The sequence below is a fragment of the Protopterus annectens genome, chromosome 3.part1 (genome assembly GCF_019279795.1).
Source record: "Protopterus annectens isolate FY-2018-M chromosome 3.part1, PAN1.0, whole genome shotgun sequence".
In the NCBI taxonomy this organism is placed as follows: Eukaryota; Metazoa; Chordata; order Ceratodontiformes; family Protopteridae; genus Protopterus; species Protopterus annectens.
The window spans coordinates 1,821,236,854-1,821,261,328 of record NC_056732.1 but is presented as its reverse complement, the minus strand read 5'-3'; the positions used below and the strand labels follow the sequence as shown (position 1 = coordinate 1,821,261,328).

Below are 24,475 nucleotides of genomic sequence, written 5' to 3'. Positions count from 1 at the left end.
CAGCCTATTGATGTTGGTATTCCACCAGGGTGGCTTCTTTTTTGAGTTTGTCCTGTCCTTATTTTTGACCACTCCCTCTATGCAGCTGTATACATGACTATTAAGATATTGTTGTAAACAAGTCTGTATACGTAGTGGTGTACCATGGGTAAAGAGGGTCTTGAACCTAAATGTAGGAAGTTTGCCTTGGAATGCTACTTCCTAAACATTCCTGGTGTCTCAGATTTTATTTTAATTTTGAAGAAGAGAGCATTATGGTTTGACCTGACCAGGGAGGACATTTCACTTGTTGGGGTGCAACATTCCTCCATTTTGGTGAGAGTTAAGTAATGGATGGTGCTGCTCCCTGACATATATGTTGACAACGTCCAGGAATCTTTGTGCCTCCAAATCTGAGGTTGTGTAAGAGTCCCAGTTTAGGGTTTGGTAATTGAAGTCACCCATGAATGTGGTGTTGGGTCAAATGGAAAGTAACCCAAGTTCAGTTAAGTAAGTGCTATTTTTCTCCTGGGTCCCAGAGTGGGAGCTGTAGCTCGCTAAGATATGGTAAGGGACTTTGCCTATGGTGAGTTCTATATGGAGGTTCTCCGTAGTGTCATACTGCTTGACCAGCATTGACGTGTGATTGTTTGTGATGTAAACTGAGACACCTCCACCTTTTGACCTTTTCTGTACAATAGCTGGTCTAAATTGTCCTCTTCTGTGCAGTGCATTTCAATCGTTGCTAATTTCTGTGCAGCATTGCATAGGTTCATAGGTACTTGCTAGGCTGTTGATCTCTGAGGATATTAAGAAACCTAGTCTTATATTTTTATGGAAGTTTTAGCCTTTGTATTTGTGTTCAGATAACCCAGAAGAGGGCAGAACAAGGATAAGTTGGGAAATGTACTTGTTGACCCTATCAGTGAGGTATGTGGGTGCTAAACTAGGGGTTCAGGTTTAGTTCAGTTTTCAGGCAGTACTAATATAGATGAAGTGGGCCATTTTCCATTCAACCTTCTGCCCATTAGCAAGTCATTTGGTGAGGGACTGTGTCCCTGCAGTGGAGAGCTCATGTATTACAAAATTGTGAGCGGACTGTTACCATAGCTTTGCAACAGCTGTTTCTCATATGATTCCTGCTTGAAGTGTTGTCCTCTTTGTTCCATTTTCATAACATGTCAATGGACTAGACGTGATATGTTTGATTTCCCACTGAAGCACAGATATTCTCAGTGACAAACCAGTGCTTTATCCCAGCCAGGAACAGAGAGGCTTGTAACGGTTGTGAGTTTCCAGTATTTGACATTTCATTACATCATTAATTAGTTGGTTGTACATTGACTCCATTGTGGAGTCAAAGAATGGGAGAAGGTGAGTTTACTTTTATTTTCACCTCCTTTCTATGTTTGTCGAACCTTAGAGTAAGTCTGTTTTGAAGCCAGTGAGTCTGACAGCTTGCACCCACATCAGGGTTACTAGGAAGAATATACATTTGTAGCTAGTGGTGTCACAAGAATCAGTTCTGGGCCTTTTCCTGTTCAGCATTTGATTTGCAGACACCCAAGCCAATATTCTAGAAGTGTGGTTGACCAAGTTTGGTGATGTCTGCAAACTGGACACTGTTGTGTTCTCATCCAGTGATAGAAAACAGCTCCAGCAAGGGTTGGAATATGCAGATACATAATTTATCAAAAACTGTTACAAACTAAATAAAAAAGTACATTTAGTAGCATTTGGCAGAAAGGTTTTTCCTATCTCATATGTTATAAGTGATGCTCCTCTTCAGACAGACACATTCATAAGAGACCTAGGTACTTATGTGGATAGCTTTTTGTCATTCGATCATCATATTTCCACCACAGTTATGGCATCCTTCTGTCTGCTCCAGTTACTTTCCTAGGAAACATTTTCAAGATCCAAAGGTGTTGCCCTACTACTGTACTCTTATCTGACCCATCACTGAGTACAGTGCCCCCTTTGGTGTGTACTAATCAAAGCATATTGTTCAATTGGTAAAGCCCTAAATATTTGTAACCAAGAACTTTAAAGTTCTTAAATCCTTCAACTAACCAGATAGATTTGCACAACTCCCCTTATACTATGTAGCTTTAAGGTTGCTGTGAGGTGATCTTTGTCTCGCTGTTCAAGCCATGAGAGACCCAGTTTTATTTGACCTCCTATTTCCTCACAAAAATAGTGGCACTGCAAACACCTGGACTGAGAACTTAAATCTGCAGTAACAGATAAACAAGACTTGCTGGAGTCATTGTTTACCTATGTGACTTCATGATCCAAATGATCTCCCATCAGGAGCTGTTATATATTCTAGACTATACCATCTCATACCTAATCAGCTTGGCCGTCTCAGTCTTTCTCCTGCTCATGAAAAGGCATGCTCGAGTGCAGTCCTAAAATATGAAGGGCAGCTGAATGTCTCTCCCCAAAGAAAAGATTTCATTGCTGAGTGCTTTTTCCTGTTGAGCTGCACAGTAGGCATCTGTGACAGCAGTAGCCATACTGAAGGCTCATGAGGACAGGTCAACTTCTATCCTGATGGTTTTCCTTGCTAGATTACACATGGGGAAATCCCAACAGTATCTAAGAAACCTGTTATGTCACCCTCTTCTTCTACTGCAATCCACAAAGGGTTCGGATGCTAGTCTTATCAGGTTATAGACAACTTGGGGTGTCAGTTCTGAAACCGCAGATTACCCAAGTCATGACAACAGATGTATCAGACTTTGTAAGGGACACAGATGGGAGCACTGAAGGCTCAGGGAAGGTGCAATAGCTAAGTTGAAACCAAACATATGATTGTCAAAGAGGTCTTGCAGCCAGATGTGCTGCAAGTGGTCACAGACAGCACTATGGTCATTTGATGCATTGACAAGCAGGGAGGAACATTTTGTTATCAGCTGTGTAGTCTGACCATGATTGCCTGGGACCTAACCTCCACGCACATGCCTTTGTTCCACAGCTGTTCAGTAGATTATCCAAGTAGACCCCTGCCCATCCTCCCACAACTGGAAACTAAATCTGCAGGGTTTTTCCTGATTAGCCATGATATGGGGTACTCTACATTTAGACCAGTTTTCCTCTGCCCAGAATTGCCTAATTTCAATATTTACATATGCATGGATGTTCTAGCATTGAATGTGCTTCCAGTCCTTCGGAACAAGCCTTCTATATGCTTCCTACCCTTTCCCTCATCTTCAGGGTCAGGCCAAGCAAGAGAGAGGCAACCAAATAGCAATTTTTTCCCAACTTCACCAGTAAGTTACTGGTTTTCCCAGTTGCTGTAGCTAAGTAAAATCAAACCCATACGGTCATACTCACAAAACTTGCTAATCTAAAAGAGGAAACATTGGTTCACCAAAGATTAAAGTCCCTTAAATTAGTAGCATAGAAGATAGGTCCCAAATCCTACACTGGGCCTTCTTTCCCACTGAGGTATTGCATATACTGAAGTAAGCCAAGTAACCTGCTACTAGGAGGTCCTACCTGGCTAAGTGATCTAAATTCTTACCCGGTGTAAATTGGGTCATGGACAGCTCTCAGTTCTGGGATCCCTTCTTTACCTAAAAGGTCTGGTTGACAAAGTTCTATTGTATTGTCTTAAAGCTGATCTTTTAGTTGTCTTGGTGTTCCTCTTTAGTCTTCACTGGTATCTACCCCTGTCATCAAGCAGTTCATAAAAGGACAGCTTAATATGAGGCATCAAGGAAAAAAGTGCCCTTTGAAGTTACCTTCAGTTTGTACAAAAGACACTAATTGCATTCTTTGTTTGGATCTCTGTCAGAGTCTTAACCTTTGGGAACTCTGATGTGGAGCAGCTCTGACAACTGGCCCAACTTTCAGACCTTTACACCCTTTCCTTCTGAGACCATGTGGAGTCCTCCTGTAAACATGAACAGAATGTTCTTCAGAATTCACTGTTGCAGTACTGACTCTTTGAATTTCTGCATGCAGGTGGCCAGAGGCTGGCCTGAACACCAGAGCATTCATATTCCTTTTCCTGACCTGCCTGACCCCTCCTATTCCAGTATCAGGATGTCAGTGGTATAAAGTGTAGCTGGCTAACACTATCTTTATTTCCTTTTTAACACAGTTCACTGAACATGCCATGTCGCCAGTCTTTAAGTTGGCCTGAAGCTAGAGTTTCAGTTCTTGAACACCATTGGTGAACCTTTGTATCATTTCTCATCTTTGCATTGCTTTTTGTAGATATCAGTGCATACAGTTAATAACTGTTTGAGTTGTAGGACGCAAATGCCATACAGGGATTTTCATAGCTTTTGTCTTTTCCCAACTTGTTCACATCCCCCTGATCCTCTTAATTTAATCAAAGAATGATTAAGCACTAGGCTGACTCTCTCAAAGTATTTTTTTTCTGGGATCTCATGGTTGGTCTAGGCATGCCATGTCATATGCTGGTCCTTCCTCAAGAAGAAAAAAGAAACTTTCACAGAGAAGATCATTTTGGAGGTCAGTGACATCTCTTGGATGTCATTGTTTTGAGGTATGGGTCAGAGAGACTTGCTCTGAGCAAGAGAAATCTTCATGTTTCCACTAACAAAACTCCACATGAGAAACTAAATTGGTATCTCAGGAGTTTCTGGTATTGGCATACTTAACCACTTCAAAATACAATATCTTTGCTTCCATTAGCCATTATGTCAACTGCCCAATGTACAAGTTGAGAGATATCAAACTGGACAGTGACAAATTTCACAGTGCATGCCCCAGTGTAAAATGAGACACTTTAATAAGTAAACACTTGTACTGTCTAGAAAAGCAAAACTGCACAAAAGATCCCCCAGAGTTCTGGAAAAATAGTGGTACAGCTTCCTTAACTAGGCATTAGCTACACAGGGCAAGGCTTTTTATTCACCCCTCACCAACCAAGCAACTAAGCAGCTCACCCTACTATTCAGGCATGATCAAAGGGCAACTTCAGGTGCACTCTCCAGTCCAGCTGGTGAATCTGGGTATCCAGAGGCAATGTTACAACTGCCTCATGTACACAGACAACCCTCTCCTCCTACCACAAAACACTAACATATTCCAGAGATGCAATTATACAGCCAAACTGGAAGCTAAGCTGTCTCCACCCAAGACTGGAACAGACAGTCAAGAGGTGAAGGTTAACACTTGCACCACACCTCCAGCTGCACACAGAACTACTAAAACAGCACTGGAAAAAAATACACATAAATACACAAAATCATACTCGGAGGCTCTAAATAAAAACCTGCAAAAGCATCAGAGACCTCCAAAGCAGACACCCAAACAACCTGCACCTCCTGTCTCAAACCAGACAACACATAAAGCACAAAATCAGTGTGCCTCACAATCACAGCCCTTAAGGCGAAATAACATACCTAACACACTAGTAATAGGTGACTATAGTCAGGCACACTGACGTCCCACTCACTAGGCTGGACAAGCAGAAGGTTACTGTTAGCTGCCTGTCGGGAGCCAGTATCCGCCACATAACACAAGCACTCAGGTCAGTCCAGAACAAGTACAAATATGACTCTGTCATTTTTCATGTTGGTGTGAATGACCTGAGACGTACCTCCCTGGACTACATAAAAAGAGACATGGAAGAGCTCTCTGATCACATAGCCCAGGCTGGTATGAACCTGACCCTGAGTAGAACCTTGTCCTCACCAAGAATGATACCTCAGCATAAAGAAAAAAATGATCAATTTTAACAATTGGCTAAGCTTCTGGTGTCATTTAAAGTGGATCCATTGCTTCGCAAGAGATGGCTTGCACCTGTCACTCCTAGGCTTTTGAATACTGGCCAAGGCTCTTGCTGCCCCCATAGTGCCTTTTTTAGACAAGGCTCAAAAGTCAAACCCACCTCCGTAAACAGCACAATGAACAAAAAATTGAGAGTTATGCTACTCAACGCCAGGAGTTTAAATCTCAAAATGCACGCGCTCGAAGCACTCCTCAGTATGGAGAACGTTGACATCTGTGCAGTAACTGAAACCTGGTTCAAGGCTCCAGAAAGCACCCCAGCACTACTGGGCTACAACTCATACCACACATTTCGGCCACAGATCATAGACCGAAACACAAAAGGAGGGGGTGTATCCATATTCATCAAGGATACCTACACCTCCAGGTTTGTGGTGCAGCATGATACCTCTGAGATCATCCATGTGCAACTAACATCAAGCAAATCTGCAGTGCAAATTGTGGCCTGCTACAGATCATCCTCCATGACCCAGGACCACCACTCCACATTTCTGGAGACACTGCAAAACATGAAGGTCTTACCGAACACCCTGATATTGGGCGATTTCAATTACCCTACCATTAACTGGGAAAACTACTCGAGTACAAACTCCCAGGCCCAGCGCTTCGTGGAATTTATCAACTCAAACGCCCTGGATCAGCTGGTAAACTCCCCTACCAGAGGTGAAAACGTATTGGACCTGGTCATCACCAACATGGGCGACAGTTGTTCCACACCGGAGTTCAACCCGTCACTGGTTAGATCAGACCATAAACTAATCACTCTGGATATCCACACCCCACCCACATCCCCAACTAAGGAAACCACAGTAAAAAACTTTTCTAAAGCAAACTTCACCTTACTTAAGACAGAGGTGGTAAGTTTCATAGCCCCCAAACTAAAGGATAAAGCTTCCCAAGATGCAGAAACCTTTACAAATGCACTCTATGAGCACCTACAAGGATGCATGGATCATGCCATCCCTAGCAAAACCAAGACTCACTCCTCTAAGAGAAGGAAACCAGTTTGGTGGACCCTTGCAATAAACGGGCTATACAATAGAAGGAGGAAACTAGTTCAGAAAAAAAGCAAATCCCAAGAAGGAAAGACATCCCTGATCAGTATCAGTAAGAAACTAAGGTCCCTCATGAAATCCTCCAAGGCTAACTTCGAAAGAAAAATAGCCAAGGATTCAAAAGATAACCACAAAGCCTTCTTTAGCTATGTTAAGAATCTATGTGGCAACTCGCAGATATGCACTGAACTGGTGCAAAATAGCACAAAATATACTGAACCTACTGATATCGCCAACATCCTGGCAGATAAATTCAGTGCAAACTTCACCTCCCCTCTCACCTTCAAAAGGGCCCACAACATTATCGGAAAAGTGTAGTGTCCCAAAAATCACAGACGCGCAGGTGAAAACAGCCCTTTCAAAAGCCAAAAACACAGTGTCAATGGGACCAGATGGTGTCCCAGGCTGCGTCTTGCATGAACTACAGAACGAACTAACCCCCCACCTAAACACGCTGTTCAACCTCAGCCTCTCCACAGGCTACATGCCCATAGAATGGTGCACAGCAATGGTTATTCCTCTCCACAAAGGCGGGGCACAACTGACCCTGGTAACTATCGCCCCATAAGTCTGACTAGCCTGGTCTGCAAGGCTATGGAGCGCATCATCATGGAACTCATTAACAAAGACATTGCGAACCTCCAAACACTTGACCCGACCCAGTTCATCTTTGTTAAGGGCAGATCATGCCTACTAAACCTGGTTGACTTCTTCGAGACAGTCACCAAGGCCATAGACGAGGGAAAGGTGGTTCACACAGCCTACCTTAACCTCGCCAAGGCTTTCAACACCATTCCCCACTCAGGTATTATAGAAAAACTGACCAGCCTGAACATAAACCCCTATGTCACGAGATGGGTTGCCAACTGGCTTACAGACAGAACTCACACGGTAAGAATAGCAGGCTCCAGGTCTGAATCTAAACCAGTCACAAGTGGTGTCCCGCAAGGCTCAGTCCTGGGACCCCTACTGTTCAGCATATACTTCTCAGAAGTACAGGAAAACACAGGAGGACTATGACTAACCAAGTTCGCCGATGACTGCAAACTGGGAGCCATAATTGACTCTCTGGCTGACACGGACATCCTGCAAAAGGGCCTTACTGAGATGGACACCTGGTGTCAAAGTCATGGCCTCAAGCTAAATGCTGAAAAATGCATAGTCATCCAGTTTGGGAAAAACAAAACACCCACGAATTACCACATAGGTGGCAGCCCCCTTAATACAGAAGAGGTAATGAGATTTGGGGACCCAGGTAGATAGTAATCTCTCCTTTGACAATCATATTGCCAAAGTAGTTAGGAAATCCTTCTATGTGGCCCATCTAATTACCGAAGGGTTCGCATCTAAAAATAAAGAGGTTATAGTGCCCCTCTACTCGTCAGTCATTAGACCCATCATAGAGTACAATGCCCCATTTGGGATGTACCTCACAAGACACTTCCAACAGCTGGAAAGACCACAAAAGTACCTCACCAAGAGAATTACTGGCTTCAAACATATGTCCTATGTAGCCCGACTGAAAAAACTCCGGCTGTACTCAGTGGCATATCGCTTACTCAGAAGTGATCTCTGCCTGATTTACAAAGCCATGTCCAACTCAGAATTGATGGACATGCTCCACCTAAAGAAATCCAAGTCACTGCGAGCCACGCGCTCTAGTGAGCTAAACCTCGCCACAACAATAAAAAGAACATGCTGGAGGGATAGATTCCTGTCACGGAGACTCCCCATTCTTTGGAACAAAATTCCTGCCTACATTAGGCAGAGCCCCTCACTAACACTCTTCAAGAAAAACCTTGACGAGTGGATGGGTAACAGAAAATACACCCCTGGGATCACTTCATTGACTCTGCTTGACAGAGGATCAGTTAATTAATCAATGGGGCGGTGAAAGCCGACACACTCTGGATAGGCTTATAAATGCCCTCGGGCAGATAGCCTAGTACCTACCTATGAACCTTTCCCTTTATCACAGTTACACATTACTGTAATTGCTAAAGTATGGCCAGGGTCAGTGGCCCATAAGGTAGCATGCTCACCTTTGGCACTGGAAGATCAGAAGTCTGTGGGTTCAATTCCCACTCCAGGTGACTGAAATAGTTTTCAAATTGTTAATATTCTATTGCAAAATTGGGGAGGGGGGGGTTGCACCCCTAACTGTGCCATCCATCATGTGAGATGTTAAACTGGTTGAGTTGCTGTTAATTCAAGTGGACGCAAAAGATCTCATGGCAACTGTCAAAAAGAGTAGAGGAAGTTCCACAAACCATGGCCAAATTTCCCCTGGTAGTGTCAATACAGTCTCTGGTCTCCCCCTGAAAAGAAGTCACTAGCCTATCGGGACTAACCTGTTCAAAAAAGAAAAAAATAAATATCTGTTTTAATTTTTTTTAATTTATTTTTTTATTAATTTATTAATTATTTTCATAGTTCAGTCAAAAAGCTATGTCAAGGCAGTCTACTCTGTTATCTAATCATCCCAACGATGTCAGGCTTGAGTCACAGCTCACATGGTAATTGCACAATACTCACATTAATAAGGAACTTCAAACTAAGCCAATGTGAATTGCAGTAGACAGAATCCCAGCTGAATTCTTAATGAAATCTCAGCTCAGTCCATTTCACACCCAGTTACAGTCTTGATAAATACGTAACCTTGGTTCTGTAGTTCCGTAGTACAGATGGATGGAGCCCTGACTCTGACCTAGGCATCTGGTATTTGATCAGTGTCCCCTGGCACTTGGGAAACCAAGTAGAATGGAGGGAAGTGAAGGGAGGCATGTCCATCTCACCTCTTCTTTGGTTGAGGAAGGTTGCATGCACTTGGGAGCACACTCAATTGGTGTGATTTTCTATGTGGAAATAACCACTTGTTTTTGTGAGCTGTTAGAAAGGAACACCCATTGCAAACATAGGGAGCATCTTCCATGATCTCCCCATTGTACATCCCTTCATGATGCTCTGCTTCATCCCATTGCAAACATAGGAAGCATCCTCCATGATCACCCCATTGTACATCCCTCCATGATGCTCTGCTTCATCCCACTGCAAAAATAGGAAGCATCCTCCATGATCACCCCTTTGTACATCCCTCCATGATGCTCTGCTTCATCCCATTGCAAACATAGGAAGCATCCTCCATGATCACCCCATTGTACATCCCTCCATGATGCTCTGCTTCATCCCACTGCAAAAATAGGAAGCATCCTACATGATCACCCCATTGTACATCCCTCCATGATGCTCTGCTTCATCCCATTGCAAACATAGGGAGCATCCTCCACGATGCTCTGCTTCATCCCACTGCAAACATATGGAGCATCCTCCATGATCACCCCATTGTACAGCCCCTCCATGATGCTCTGCTTCATCCCATTGCAAACATAGGGAGCATTCTCCATGATCACCCCATTGTACATCCCTCCATGATGCTCTGCTTCATCCCATTGCAAACATAGGGAGCATCCTCCATGATCACCCCATTGTACATCCCTCCATGATGCTCTGCTTCATCCCACTGCAAACATAGGGGACATTCTCCATGATCACCCCATTGTACATCCCTCCACGATGCTCTGCTTCATCCCATTGCAAACATAGGGAGCATCCTCCATGATCACCCCATTGTACATCCCTCCATGATGCTCTGCTTCATCCCATTGCAAACATAGGAAACATCCTTCATGATCACCCATTGTACATCCCTCCACAATGCTCTGCTTCATCCCATTGCAAACATAGGGAGCATCCTCCCTGATCACCCCATTGTACATCATGGTGGGATGTACAATGTGGTGATCATAGGGAGCATCCTCCATGATCACCCCATTGTACATCCCTCAATGATGCTCTGCTTCATCCCATTGCAAACATAGGGAGCATCCTCCATGATCACCCATTGTACATCCCTCCACGATGCTCTGCTTCATGCCATTGCAAACATAGGGAGCATCCTCCCTGATCACCCCATTGTACATCATGGAGGGATGTACAATGGGGTGATCATAGGGAGCATCCTCCATGATCACCCCATTGTCCATCCCTCAATGATGCTGTGCTTCATCCCATTGCAAATGTAGGGAGCATCCTCCTTGATCATCCATTGTACATCCCTCCACGATGCTCTGCTTCATCCCATTGCAAACATAGGGAGCATCCTCCCTGATCACCCCATTGTACATCCCTCAATGATGCTCTGCTTTATCCCATTGCAAACATAGGGAGCATCCTCCATGATCACCCCATTGTACATCGCTCCGTGATACTCTGCTTCTTCCCATTGCAAACATAGGGAGCATCCTCCATGATCACCCCATTGTACATCCCTTCATGATGCTCTGCTTCATCCCATTGCAAACATAGGGAGCATCCTCCACGATGCTCTGCTTCATCCCATTGCAAACATAGGGAGCATTCTTCCTGATCACCCCATTGTACATCATGGAGGGATGTACAATGGGGTGATCATAGGGAGCATCCTACATGATCACCCCATTGTACATCCCTCAGTGATGCTCTGCTTCATCCCATTGCAAACATAGGGAGAATCCTCCATGATCACCCCATTGTACATCCCTCCATGATGCTCTGCTTCATCCCATTGCAAACATAGGGAGCATCCTCCATGATCACCCCATTGTACATCCCTCCATGATGCTCTGCTTCATCCCATTGCAAACATAGGGAGCATCCTCCATGATCTCCCAATTGTACATCCCTTCATGATGCTCTGCTTAATGCATGTGTGGGGTGGGATGAATAAAATAAGAAAAACTTTGAAATACTCCTGATAACTGTCTAAATTGAGGCCTTCCCTATCAAACTTTGCCCCATGATGGGGAACAAATGGGCAGATTGGCTGGGATGGGGGTGATGATCATTAGACAGAAAATGCAAACATTGGGCAGCTGTTAGCCCATCTTATTGCTTTCTTTCTCTAAATCCAAGAAAAGTGATTTCCAAGATGGTTGCACATTAAGTAACAGTTTAATTCTAGCTCTCCCAGTGTAAAAACATAAACTTTGCAGAGAAGGCCAGTGGACCTGGATTTCTGAGTAAATTTCAGTAAGTGGCAAGTATGTGCACTGCCTGGATGCCAGGAAGAAAGAAATACAGAGGACCTGTGGCAAAATAATACTGATTGGGGAAAGTACTGTAGCTGTTCAGCAAAAAGCAGTGCAAGCTCCAGACATGATGTCCAGTAACCTCAAAGAAAATATAAAGCAACTGCACACAGACCTGACTAAAATAAATGAAACACTGATGGAGTATATCAACTCAAACAGTAAAAGGCTGGATAAATGGAATAAATGTTAAACAAATATTCAGAGCAGGTGATAAAACTGCAAAACGCAGAGGTCGAAATGAAGAAATGGCTGGCTGAATACGAGACTGCACAAGAACAGATATTTCAAAAAATAATAGAATTAGAGAACAGAGCACACAGGGAAACCCTGAGATGTTTATGTTGTACCTGAGAAGCTGGAAGGAACAGACGATATTAATTTTATGAAAGCACAAATAAGCAACTGGACTGGTATTCCACAACAGGAATTGTTAAAATAAAGTTAGAAAAGTGAGCTGTGAACAGAAGAAAATTCTGCTTCTTGTTCTTCTGATAATAAAGACCACAGATAGACTGATGACAGTGAAACCTTTTCCACTGTCTCAATGGAAGATAGTTGAGGGAGTGAGAAAAGCACAGGAGCTGACTAGAAGAATCGAGAGTGCACTGTAAAAGAAGCAGAGACAGGGTTTGGGAGATGGAGGTGACAGGAATAGCACAAGAGAATCTGGAAATATTGGACTTTCTTGGACTTTGGTACTGTAAAACATATGCCCTACTCGTACCTCTCAACCTGGAAATATCAAAAATCTGGACAATGCCTATGAAAAATAGGTACAAATCTGTACGCTGATTAACATAACGTTTACATACATAGTTATGTAACCCCACCCACTCCAATAGAATTGTGGGATGCCAAGCTTCAAATGCAAACTGAAGAGTAGACAACCAAAATATGGCACTAGAGTCCCCCTGCAGCCATTCCAATGTCCCATTACCTGGCTGTTTTGCCCCATTTACCATAAACACTAATGTACCTATTGCTTTACTTCTACAGTGATTATTTGGACTTTAATTTTACATTTTATAGTACAATGCACAAACAATAAGACATCTGCTAAACAAAGCAATACTGTCTCGTAATGAAAATAGATTTAGCATTAAAACTTCTGTGCCCTTGAAACTCATATTCATTGAAACAGCATTGAAACCCACACCACATTCCAAAGAAAATGCATCTGGCCAATGGTGGATAAAGATTACCTTTGGGCTGTTTTCAAATCATAGGCCCCTTGCACACAAAACAAGAATGTGTTCTTTGATACACCTTCCTGACTTTATTAAATTATATTCCTTGTATAATACAGCACACTTGTTATGTTATGCTTAGAGAACATTTTAAATTTATTGTTTGAACATTTTTCCAGTAGGCAATGAAACAAAATGCAAGAACCAATAATGACAAAACCAGCCAATTCAGAACATTTCCATCATAAAAGTCTACTTACACACACACACACACACACACACACACACACTATATATATATATATAAATAGAATGACAGTAGTGTAAGCCATGGGCATCTTGCATAGCTTCTCGAACTTATTTTCAAATAATCATGACTCAGTAGACCATAATTGGCTATGACACTACCACTGCGCAAAGTTCAATTTCAGTTTTTTTGCTTGACTTACTCCAATTTGTGTTATCAGACCAAGTCAGTAGCTGTAAATGAACAACAAAATAAACTAGGCCAACTTCATGTTTTAAGACTTCCAATTTTTAGTCCAAGTACAGATAGACCCTCTCCTACATTCATCCTGAAGCATCAACAGTATCATTGTAATCCAGGTGCTGTTAACTAGCCACTCCTGCTTCGCCACTGTATCAAGTGGAAAAATGTGTGTTTTATCTTGAATGCTGGAAAATGCACTGTAGTTGTTTAAAAATATTTTTCTTATAATGCAGCAGTGAACATAATTCTGATTTTCTGCTCCTGAATTTGGGTTAACAGTATTTTTGTGTTCTTTCCACTGAGGCATAAATGCTCTTGTGCATGACATTTTCTCACTTCTGTTGTATCTGTAGCTACACACTTGACTTGTTACACCCACCCCCTTTAAAAGTACAACAACACAGTACAGTATCAGCAGCGCATCTACATACTGTGGGAGTAGAACTCATAGCCATCTGCATCAGAAGCAAGTATTTAACCTGTTATGCTGTTAACAATGCAAGCAGACTCAGCATAAGCAACACTAAACTTCTCTTTCCCTGAAGCACTCAGCTCCTTGTAAAAATCCACAAGACACTCAGCTGTATCTGCCAACTTTGCAGCACAAGAAATCTGGAAAAAGCCAAAATTTATTGGGGGGGTGGGACAAAGCCGAAAAACCAGGGACACATTTTAAACATTGCTTTTATAATTTTGGAAAGTTGCTAGAATAAAATATTGTGTTACCACCATGCATTTCACTGCCAAGTCTTGAACCCAGGACCCTGTGCACTACAATCAGAGTAACATACCACTATGTCAAATCAGCAGTTTCTTGAAGGATAGGAAGACTGAAACTTAAATGGCTATCATTTAGTGATCTCAGTTCTCACATCTCACAATAGCCCTCAAACTCTTAGCCCAAAAAACCTGGACAAACCCAATAATTAGGAATACAGAATTCAGTTGTCACTTCTCACTATAGCTCTAAATCTCTTAGCACAAAAAAATGCTACACAAAGCCAATACAGCCCCCAAAATAGGGACAAATTTCAAATACTGCTCTTATACACTTAGAAAATTGCTAGAATAAAAGGTTTTATGTTACCATTTATATTCTGAAGAATATGAAGTCTGAAATTCAAATGCCTGTCATTATTTAGTGAATTGAGTCCTTCACTGATTTGCCACAAAAATCCAGAAAACTACAAATTTATATGAGGAATAAATCTGGAAGTGGTGGTGGGTAGGGACTTTAGGCTCTTTTAGCTGTACTCAAGGTACAGGGTTTGAGCCTCGGTAGTTCTAACCACCACGTATATTGATCTGGGGCATTTTACATACATACATACATACATACACACACACACACACACACACACACACACACACACACACACACACACACACCTTCACACAGCACACACACACACACACACACACACACACACACACACACACACCTTCCTAACTCTGCAGCTCTCGCAGCATAACTTCCACAATAACGCACACACACACCTTCCTAACTCTGCAGCTCTTGCAGCATAACTACCACAATAACACACACACACACCTTCCTAACTCTGCAGCTCTCGCAGCATAACTTCTACAGTAATGCCCCTTCCAAACTCTGCACCTCTCTCCTCGCAGCATAACATTCACTTCCACAATAACACACTTTCCAATCTCTGCAGCTCTCTCCTCACAGCATAACGTTCCCTTCCACAATAACGCAGCTTTCAAACTCTGCAGCTCTCTCCTCGCAGCATAACGTTCACTTCCACGGTGGCAGGCAGCAAATACCTCCTCTCAACATAATTTCTCTCTTGCAGGCAGCCCAGCATAGTTTCTCTGGCAGGCAGCATAATATTCTGTTGTTTCTGTCAGACTCACAGGCAGCATAATGTTCTGTTTTTCTCAGACTTGCAGGCAGTCCAGCAGTATAATGTTCTGTTCCCGCCCGGAACCATCATTCCCTTGTTGTGGCTTGTATGCATGAGCTAGGCAGCTAACACAATTGCGACAGGCTGGCAGACCGTTTCACGGAGCTGATGTCGTCACGCACGAGATGACGTCAGCTTTGAAAGCCAGAACAAAAAATTAAAAATAAACTGCCAGGAAATTCGGAAATTAAGGGGTGCCACTTGGGAATCATGGCACCCCATTATTTGGACCCCAAAACTTGGTAGAAACCGGGTAATTCGGGACGGTTGGAAGGTATGGTCCTACTTCATGTCATTAACATTTCAAGATAAAATCAGAAACTTGGAAAGTGATAAATGTGGGATTACAAAGCAATAATTATATTTGTGCAACAGGACAAAACAAGAAATTCTGGTAATATTGGACTTTTTTGGACATTAAGTGCTGCATGATTTTCTTTGCATGCTATAAAGTAAAGTTTTCTCAGTTATTTTTAAGTGTAATGTGGATACTAATATGAATAAGTGCTCCTGTTTTTTTTTTCTTTCTCCCTTCTTCTCTCTTTCTCCTTGTTCAGATTTAAGAAATGTAGGCACTGCAATGTAAAAAAGATCTGCTTAAAAGGGCACGATGAAAGAAAAATTAGTGTGCTTTTTCTCATTTGTGCATAGGGGGATGACTGCGTATACGAAGCCTGCACTAGACAATAGCTTTTTTGTTTGACTCTAGTGATCCCTTCACATTTAGTTAAATTTCTGACAATGCATAGAACCTGCTCATAAGAGGATGACTTCAGTATGCGGCTATAGAAATGAAAAATTATGTATTAGGTAGAGGCTAAGAATTAGAACTTCTTAATAACACATTTAAGAGAATTATGTGTAACAAACATCATAATAAGAGACGTTTCTAGTGCCTGGTATTAGGGAAGCTAAGGGGGATGTTTACTTTATTACTAGACGTGCTGCTTATATACAATAAATATCTAGAAGTAGGAGAAAACTCTGTAATATTGTTTTAAACATTAAGAATATTAAGATTCTTAGAAACCTCCACAAGTGTCTTATAGGAACTTTTCTTTAAGGACAGTTTAGTGCCAACACTGAACCACAGAGGGCTTGTGGACACACTAAGCTGCATAAAAAACGTATTTCAAAATGATAGGCTAAGTTTCATGCATGATATTAAAATGGGTTTCTAAGTGCTATCTATCTGGATCTGGGTCTGAACTGGCATATTTAACAATGCTATAATTTGTGGCCGTGGCTGAGATTCATGGTATACTTGAATATAACTGTGAATATTGTTACAGTCTGAGTTGCTCTATGATGCTGGGTACTTTGCGACAAACCTCATTACCACATCAGATATATATATATATATATATATATATATATATATATATATATATATATATATATATATATAGATATAGATATATATGCCAGTCAGTGTCTCATTTGTGAATTCTAAGGTTGTTTGTGCAGACGTCATACATACATTAAAGTGATGAATGTGTCAGGCACAGGTAATGTCTGAATGCATATCAATGTCATGTGTGTTGTCCTTGTTGGAGAAAGGGTGTTGGGACACTCCAAGCTGAAGTCTGATGAGAGTCCCCAAATTACTAGCACTGACCTTGTTGTGGGTGCAGATTAGCTTCCACTCCACAAGTGTAAAATGGAGTGAATGCTAACACAGATTTATTAAGGCATATTCATATTTAGAAAGTGTGTGAGGTGATTAATTGGACATCATTCTTCCTTTCTGTAGGTATTATACATTGAGTGTTCTCTCCAAGAACAGAGCATGGTTTGCTCCTGCAGCCTTACTCCTGTATTCTTGAGTTGTAGCCAGGTTCTATACTGCCTTAGTACTCTTCCCATTCATGGTGAATGATAATACAGCAGTGATCGTTACATTACACGTAGTAGAGATGTGCGAGCATACTCACCGTAACAGTAAATGTAGTATAACGATCTTCACTGCAGTGACGACTCCATACTGCATGTAAATGCAGTATAAGGATCATGCCTACAGTGACGGCTCCATCCTGTATATAAATGTAGTATAAGAATCATCACTGCAGTGACGGCTCCATCCTGCATGTAAATGTAGTATTTATTTATTTATTTGCATTTGTTTACTAGGATGGTCCACTGGGCCAAAATGTGCCCATTTTCAGTGGAGGCCCGGGGAGAAAAGCTCCACAGTGATTTATACAAACAGCAACAAATATATCATGTACAACAAGAGATGACAATAAAATGGGTTATTGACAATATAAACATAGGCAGTGAGGCAATACAGCCATAAATAAGACTCCCTACTTATACTATAAGTATAGGTAATAGTAGCAAAAGATTATTACTCAGGAAATAGGAAGGATTAAGGAGGTATGTAGGATGGAGAAGGAGTGAAGTAGAGGTGGTAGTGGGAGAAGAGGAAGAGGTCAAGTTGAGGAGTGGGAGAAAAAAAGAGTTCAAGTTATGGAGTGTGAGGAACTGGCACATGAGCATAGCCACTGTGAGGACAGGTATTGTTTTAAGGATTTTTTTGAAGAGAGATGTGCTGCTGGTGGATCTTAGAGTTTGTGGGAGAGCGTTCCATAATTTGGCAGTGGAGAATGAGTGGAGCATTTGGCCAGCAGAGAGGGTTGGTTTGCTAATTAGCAAGAGCATTTGATTCTCTGAATGCTGGGGTCTGTTAGGGTGATAGGGTTTAAATAAAGAAGAAAGGGCAGGGTAGCTGGCAGGGTCGAATATTAGTTTATGAGACTATGATATTTACAGATGACATTGTGATATGTAGTGAGAGTAGGGAACAGGTTGAGGAGACCCTGGAGAGGTGGAGATATGCTCTAGAAAGAAGAGGAATGAAGGTCAGCAGGACTAAGACAGAATATGTGTGTGTGAATGAGAGGGAGGATTGAGGAATGGTGAGGATGCAGGGAGTAGAGTTGGCGAAGGTGGATGAGTTTAAATACTTGGGATCAACAGTTCAGAATAATGGCGAGTGTGGAAGAGAGGTGAAGAAGAGAGTATAGGGAGGGTGGAGTGGGTGGAGAAGAGTGTCAGGAGTGATTTGTGACAGACGAGTACCAGTAAGAGTGAAAGGGAAAGTCTACAAGAGGGTAGTGAGACTAGCTATGTTATATGGGTTGGAGACAGTGACATTGACAAAAAGGCAGGAGTCAGAGCTGGATGTGGCAGAGTTAAAGATGTTAAGATTTGTTGGTGATTTGCGGGTGGTTGGTGTGACAGAGCAAGATGCAGAGGACAGGAAGAAATGGAAACAGATGATCCACTGTAGCGACCCCTAATGGGAACAGCCGAAAGAAAAAGAAAAGAAGGGCTGTTGTTAGTTGTATGTATGTGAGATGATGGGGAAGTTCTAGCCAGTTTAGTAGGTGGAGTGTGTCACAGTGGTGGGATGAATTTTTTTGTTTGTGACAAATTTCGCAGTTTTGTTATAGCAAGTATTTAGCTTGGATTTTAGACTGGCGTGTATGTTATTAAAGAGGGAAGCACCATAGAGTAGAGATGGGAGCAGGAAGGAGCAAGTGACAGTTTTGAGGGGAAGGCAAGGAATGTTTTGTGGCGGTATAGCATGCCCAATTTTTGGTGAGCTTTTTTTATAATGTTATGAATATGCAAATCGAAGGATAGGTGTTCATCTATAGTGACACGTAATAGCCTGGTATGTGTGACAGCCTCAATAGTAGTGTTATACTGGGAGAGTATGGAGAAAGAGTCTTTAATTATAGTAGTGGCTTTCTTGGGGGGTGCATAGCATAAGTTTTTTTTTTTTTTTAGGGTTTAGGGCAAGATGGTTGTGAGTTTTCCATACTTCAGTGGAGGCGAGGCTGACTGGGTGAGTTTTAGGAGTTCAGGAGGACAGTTGGCACTGCAGATGATCATAGAGTCATCTGCATACTGGATGACTGCGCTTTGAGAGAGAGCAGAGTGAAAATTGTTGATGAAAATGCTGAATAACAGAGGCCCTAGGATGGATCCCTGGGGAACACCAGTAGTAGCATTGAGGAATGGAGAGAGAGAGAGTGTAGCCATTTTGTAGCTTGTTGTCTGCCTGTGAGGTTGTTGGAAAGCCAGAGAAAGGTGGAGGGGGGCATTCCTAAGTTGGTGAGGAGAAGTGGTAGGATATAGAAGTGTCACTGCAATGATGGCTTCATCCTGCATATAAATGTAGTATAAGGATCGTCAATGCAGTGACGGCTCCATCCTGCATATAAATGTAGTATAAGAATCATCACTGCAGTTAATGGCTCCATCCTGCGTATAAATGTAGTATAAGAATCATCACTGCAGTGATGGCTCCATCCTGCATATAAATGTAGTATAAGAATCGTCACTGCAGTGATGGCTCCATCCTGCATATAAATGTAGTATAAGAATCATCACTGCAGTTAATGGCTCCATCCTGCGTATAAATGTAGTATAAGAATCATCACTGCAGTGACTACTCCATCCTGCGTATAAATGTAGTATAAGGATAGTCACTGCAGTGACTGCTCCATCCTGTATATAAGTGTAGTATAAGGATCGTCATTGCAGTGACGGCTCCATCCTGCATATAAATGTAGTATAAGGATCGTCACTGCAGTGACGGCTCCATCCTGCATATAAATGTAGTATAAGGATCATCACTGCAGTGATGGCTCCGTCCTGCATATAAATGTAGTATAAGAATCGTCACTGCAGTGATGGCTCCATCCTGCATATAAATGTAGTATAAGAATCATCACTGCAGTTAATGGCTCCATCCTGCGTATAAATGTAGTATAAGGATCATCACTGCAGTGACTACTCCATCCTGCGTATAAATGTAGTATAAGGATCGTCACTGCAGTGACGGCTCCATCCTGTATATAAGTGTAGTATAAGGATCGTCATTGCAGTGACGGCTCCATCCTGCATATAAATGTAGTATAAGGATCGTCACTGCAGTGATGGCTCCATCCTGCATATAAATGTAGTATAAGGATCGTCACTGCAGTGATGGCTATGAACCTATAAGGATCATCACTGCAGTGATGGCTCCATCCTGCATATCTCCCTACATATTCAGTATTCCTACTAAAATTGGAAGACTGATATGGGAGTAGAGGAACCATCCAACTACCATACATGTGTACTTTCTCCTGGGGGAATGACTCGAGTTTAGCCTTATAAGCAGGTGCTGAAGGTGCACTTGTTGGTGACCTCCTTGGTCATCCTAAAAAAAAGAAATGAAGACGGCATAAGGTCTTTTCTTTTTTGTTCCATCCATCCTGCTGATGTCCACAAAATTAAAGGAAGAATCCTTCCCTTTATAGATGACGTCTAAAGCTGTGAAAGTCAGGCTTTGTAGTCAGAGTCTGTCCATGACATTTTTTTCCTGCTCATTACAAATTTTATTGACACAGTAATCTTTGTACTCCAAACATCTGCTATTGTAGTTAATATGCTAACATTGCTATACTTTCCCTTTCTTGGTGACACTTGCTAATGAAAGTGTATATAGCAGCAGTTCATTTTTCACTAAAATTAAAAAAGTAAGAAAGGTTTGTCCATAGTATAATGCAGAATGTAACAATATAAGTTAGAAAGTAAGCCCTCATTGTGAACCATTATATTCTAACTAATGTATGTTTCTTTAAGTCCACAGGAATGCAGATTTCAGGGAAATTCAGAGTCAGCTGCCATCATGTGGAATGTGGAAGAACTTTGGATGTCCCAAAGCATTGCCGGATAAGGTGTTTAGTCCAAGATATGATCTGGTACAAACCAAAAACCAGTACCACAACTGTGTGGAAAGCACTGATGGGTTTGTACAGAAAACTGAACTTGAAATGCATCTGAAAACTAAAGAGGAAAATCCAATCAAATGGGTTAATTCCTGCAACACATTAACCCTTCATAGTGGCTTTTTGAATCATAGGGGGGGGAATCAAAAGAATGTGTTGGAAACAGATGAACCTATTTTCAGCAGCAAAAAGCTAAATAAATGCATTGCACTTGTTAATGAGAGAAAAGGTGACCCTCACATACGTGCCACATGTTTCACAAAGAAGGCAGGTTTGGTAAACCATCAGTATGTCAACAATGAAGAAGAAAAAGTATATAAATGTGCTGTGTGTGACAAAGTTTTTGTACAGAAAATTAGCATGATAAAACACCAGTATACTCACACCAAACAAAATCCTCACAAATGTATTGTATGTGACAAGACTTTTGCAGATAAGTGGTATTTAATACAGCATGAGATTAGTCACACTGGTGACAAACCCTATAAATGCACCATCTGTGACAAAAGGTTTATATATCAGAAGTCTATGATAAGTCATCAGAGCATCCACGTGGGGAAGAAACCTTATAAATGCCCTACATGTGGCAAAGAATTTACCCATAAGAGTAACATGAGGCGACATCAGTATGTCCATTCTGAGCACAAACCCTATAAATGCACCATCTGTGACAAGAGTTTTGTATCGAAGAGTAAAATGGTAATACATCAGAGCATCCACACTGGACAACAACCTTATAAGTGCACTATGTGCGATAAGAGGTTTACACAGAAGAGTTCTATGGTAACACATCAAAACATCCATACTGGGGAGAAACCCTTTAAATGCACCATGTGTGACCAGAGGTTTATATATAAGAATTCTATGTTAAGGCATCAGAGCATCCATATGGCAAAGAAACCTTATAAATGCCCTACATGTGGCAAGGAATTTACACAGAAGAGTCGCATGAGGCAACATCAATATGTCCATTCTGAGCATAAACCATATAAATGCACCATCTGTGACAAGAGTTTTGTATCGAAGAGTACTATGGTAATGCATCAGAGCATCCACACTGGACAGCAACCCTTTAAGTGCACTATGTGTGATAAGAAGTTTACACAGAAGGGTGCAATGACAATGCATCAAAGCATCCATACTGGGGAGAAACCCTTTAAATGTTCCACATGTGGCAAGGGTTTTACACAGAAAGGTAGCATGCAGCAGCATCAATTTACCCACAGTGGGCAGAGACTCTATAAATGCTCCAAGTGTGACAAGAGTTTTGTATGGAAGCGCAGTATGGAAAGGCATCAAAACAGCCACAGTAGGCAGAAATCTTCTACGTGTGCCATACGTGGCAAATGATTTATTCAGAAAGGTAGCATAAGGCAATGTCATGATATTTGCACTGGGCAGAAGTCCTGTAAATGCAGTGATTGTGACAAGAGTTGTGAGAATAAAAGTGAAACGGTAAATCACCACTTAAAGATTCCATATAAATGTGCTACATGTAACAAGAATTTTAAATATAAGGCAAACCTGACACATCATCAGATTATCCACACTGGTCCGAATAGAGAGATGAAAAATCAGCAAGCAAAGGAGAGTAGTAGCGCTGAAATTGAATTCATACTCAAGTCTTGGTGAGTACTTTCACGAGGTATACCTTGTTTTTCACAAAATCTCACCAAGGCGACATTGATATATAGACTGTATTTATATAGCATATATCATGGACAGAAGTAAGTCAAAAACTAAAAAAGATAGCTGGGTGCTCAAGACCCAGGATAAAAAACTGCCCAATCCTGGTAGGTGCACTGGTGCCAAGACTAGAAAAAATGACAGTGTAGAATCCTGAAAATACGGAAATATTCCTACAATGGGGCCGGGCCAGGCCCAGTGGGAGGATGGCCCCCATGCTGTAGAAGGAAGTAGCAGTCCACAAAAATCAGAAAAACTGATAGGCCAAAGAAGAGCAATAAAGATTATAGAGTGGACTATTGAGGATAAGTAAGAAATTATGTATTGCTACTATTATGCAAAAAGCCCAGAATTCCAGGCACAGGATGTATAAAAAGATTGAGAGATAAATTAGAGGAAAGAAAAATACTTCCACAGGAAAAACTGTCAGAAGCTTCAGATATAAATTTGCACTCATTAATACAACAGGTTTTTGAAAAACGGTATATAGATCAAGAAACTTTGATCTGTTTGGATAAAGAAGTGTCTGAGAAAATGTCAAAATGTAAACAACAAAACCAAGATATTTTTGAAAAGTATAAAAAAGAAATATGGGCATGGGAAAGAAAGAGAGATTTGATGTGGTGCAATATTTATGCAAAGGAGAAACAGCAAAACTAACCAATAGAAAAATAGCAGGACCAAAGACATTTGAAGAGAAATACAGACACAGGAATCCAGATATGGAAAACTTTACAATACAAAAAATAAGACAAAGAGGAAAATTAGAAAAGGAGATTAGTAATGGAGATGTTAAAGAAATAGAAATTGAGGTTATGGAGCACCTGCAACGTGAAGGCTGCAGTGTAGGAAATCGAATGCAGAAAGCACCACAACAGGATAGAGCAATGGATATCCAAATTAAGGGGAAACCAGTGGAACAGGAAGCAATTGGTCAGGTGCCGTATCAAGATATTTTGGAGCCTTCCACAGGAAGCCACTATAAATGTTCACTTAAAGCTAGACAGCAAGGACAGGAACAGGAAACTGTAGAAACTCTGATGCAGTCAATGCTGAGGATCGATAGGCCAGTGTGTTCCCATACGACAGAGCAATGGATGGCACAGGATGAAATTGAAGAGAAGGTACCACGGGAAGATATAGAACTTTTTATAGAATGCCACCAGGAAATGAAAAACAAGGGATGTGCCCTCATTTTGGAAGAAAATTAGCTAACAGAAGAGTTGCTTGATTTAATAACTATAGATAGACATATTAAGATCAATGAAATAAATGTACTGCAGAAGGTTAATAAAACCCCAAAAGTCAGAAGTCTGATCAAACAAATGAACACAGTATTTAGGACTGTCCATAGAGATCTGTGTGAAATAACAGAAGTAAACAGGATACCTTACTGTGCAGCTAAATTAATAACTGATAAATTTCTACCACAAAAACACAGGATAGTGAGGGAAAGAAAGTGGAGAAAT

The 24,475-nt window shown here is 41.5% G+C and overlaps 1 protein-coding gene across 1 annotated transcript in view; it reads left to right on the top strand.

The window, feature by feature from the left end:
* Positions 1-22,951, top strand: part of LOC122797885 (gastrula zinc finger protein XlCGF57.1-like) — a 163,643-nt gene extending 140,692 nt beyond the window's left edge. The window contains exon 6 of the mRNA XM_044066404.1: positions 21,175-22,951. Within this exon, the coding sequence (XP_043922339.1) occupies positions 21,175-22,670 (1,496 nt within the window). The 3' untranslated portion in view covers positions 22,671-22,951. The remainder of the gene's footprint in view (positions 1-21,174) is intronic.
* The last annotated feature ends 1,524 nt before the right edge of the window (positions 22,952-24,475 follow it).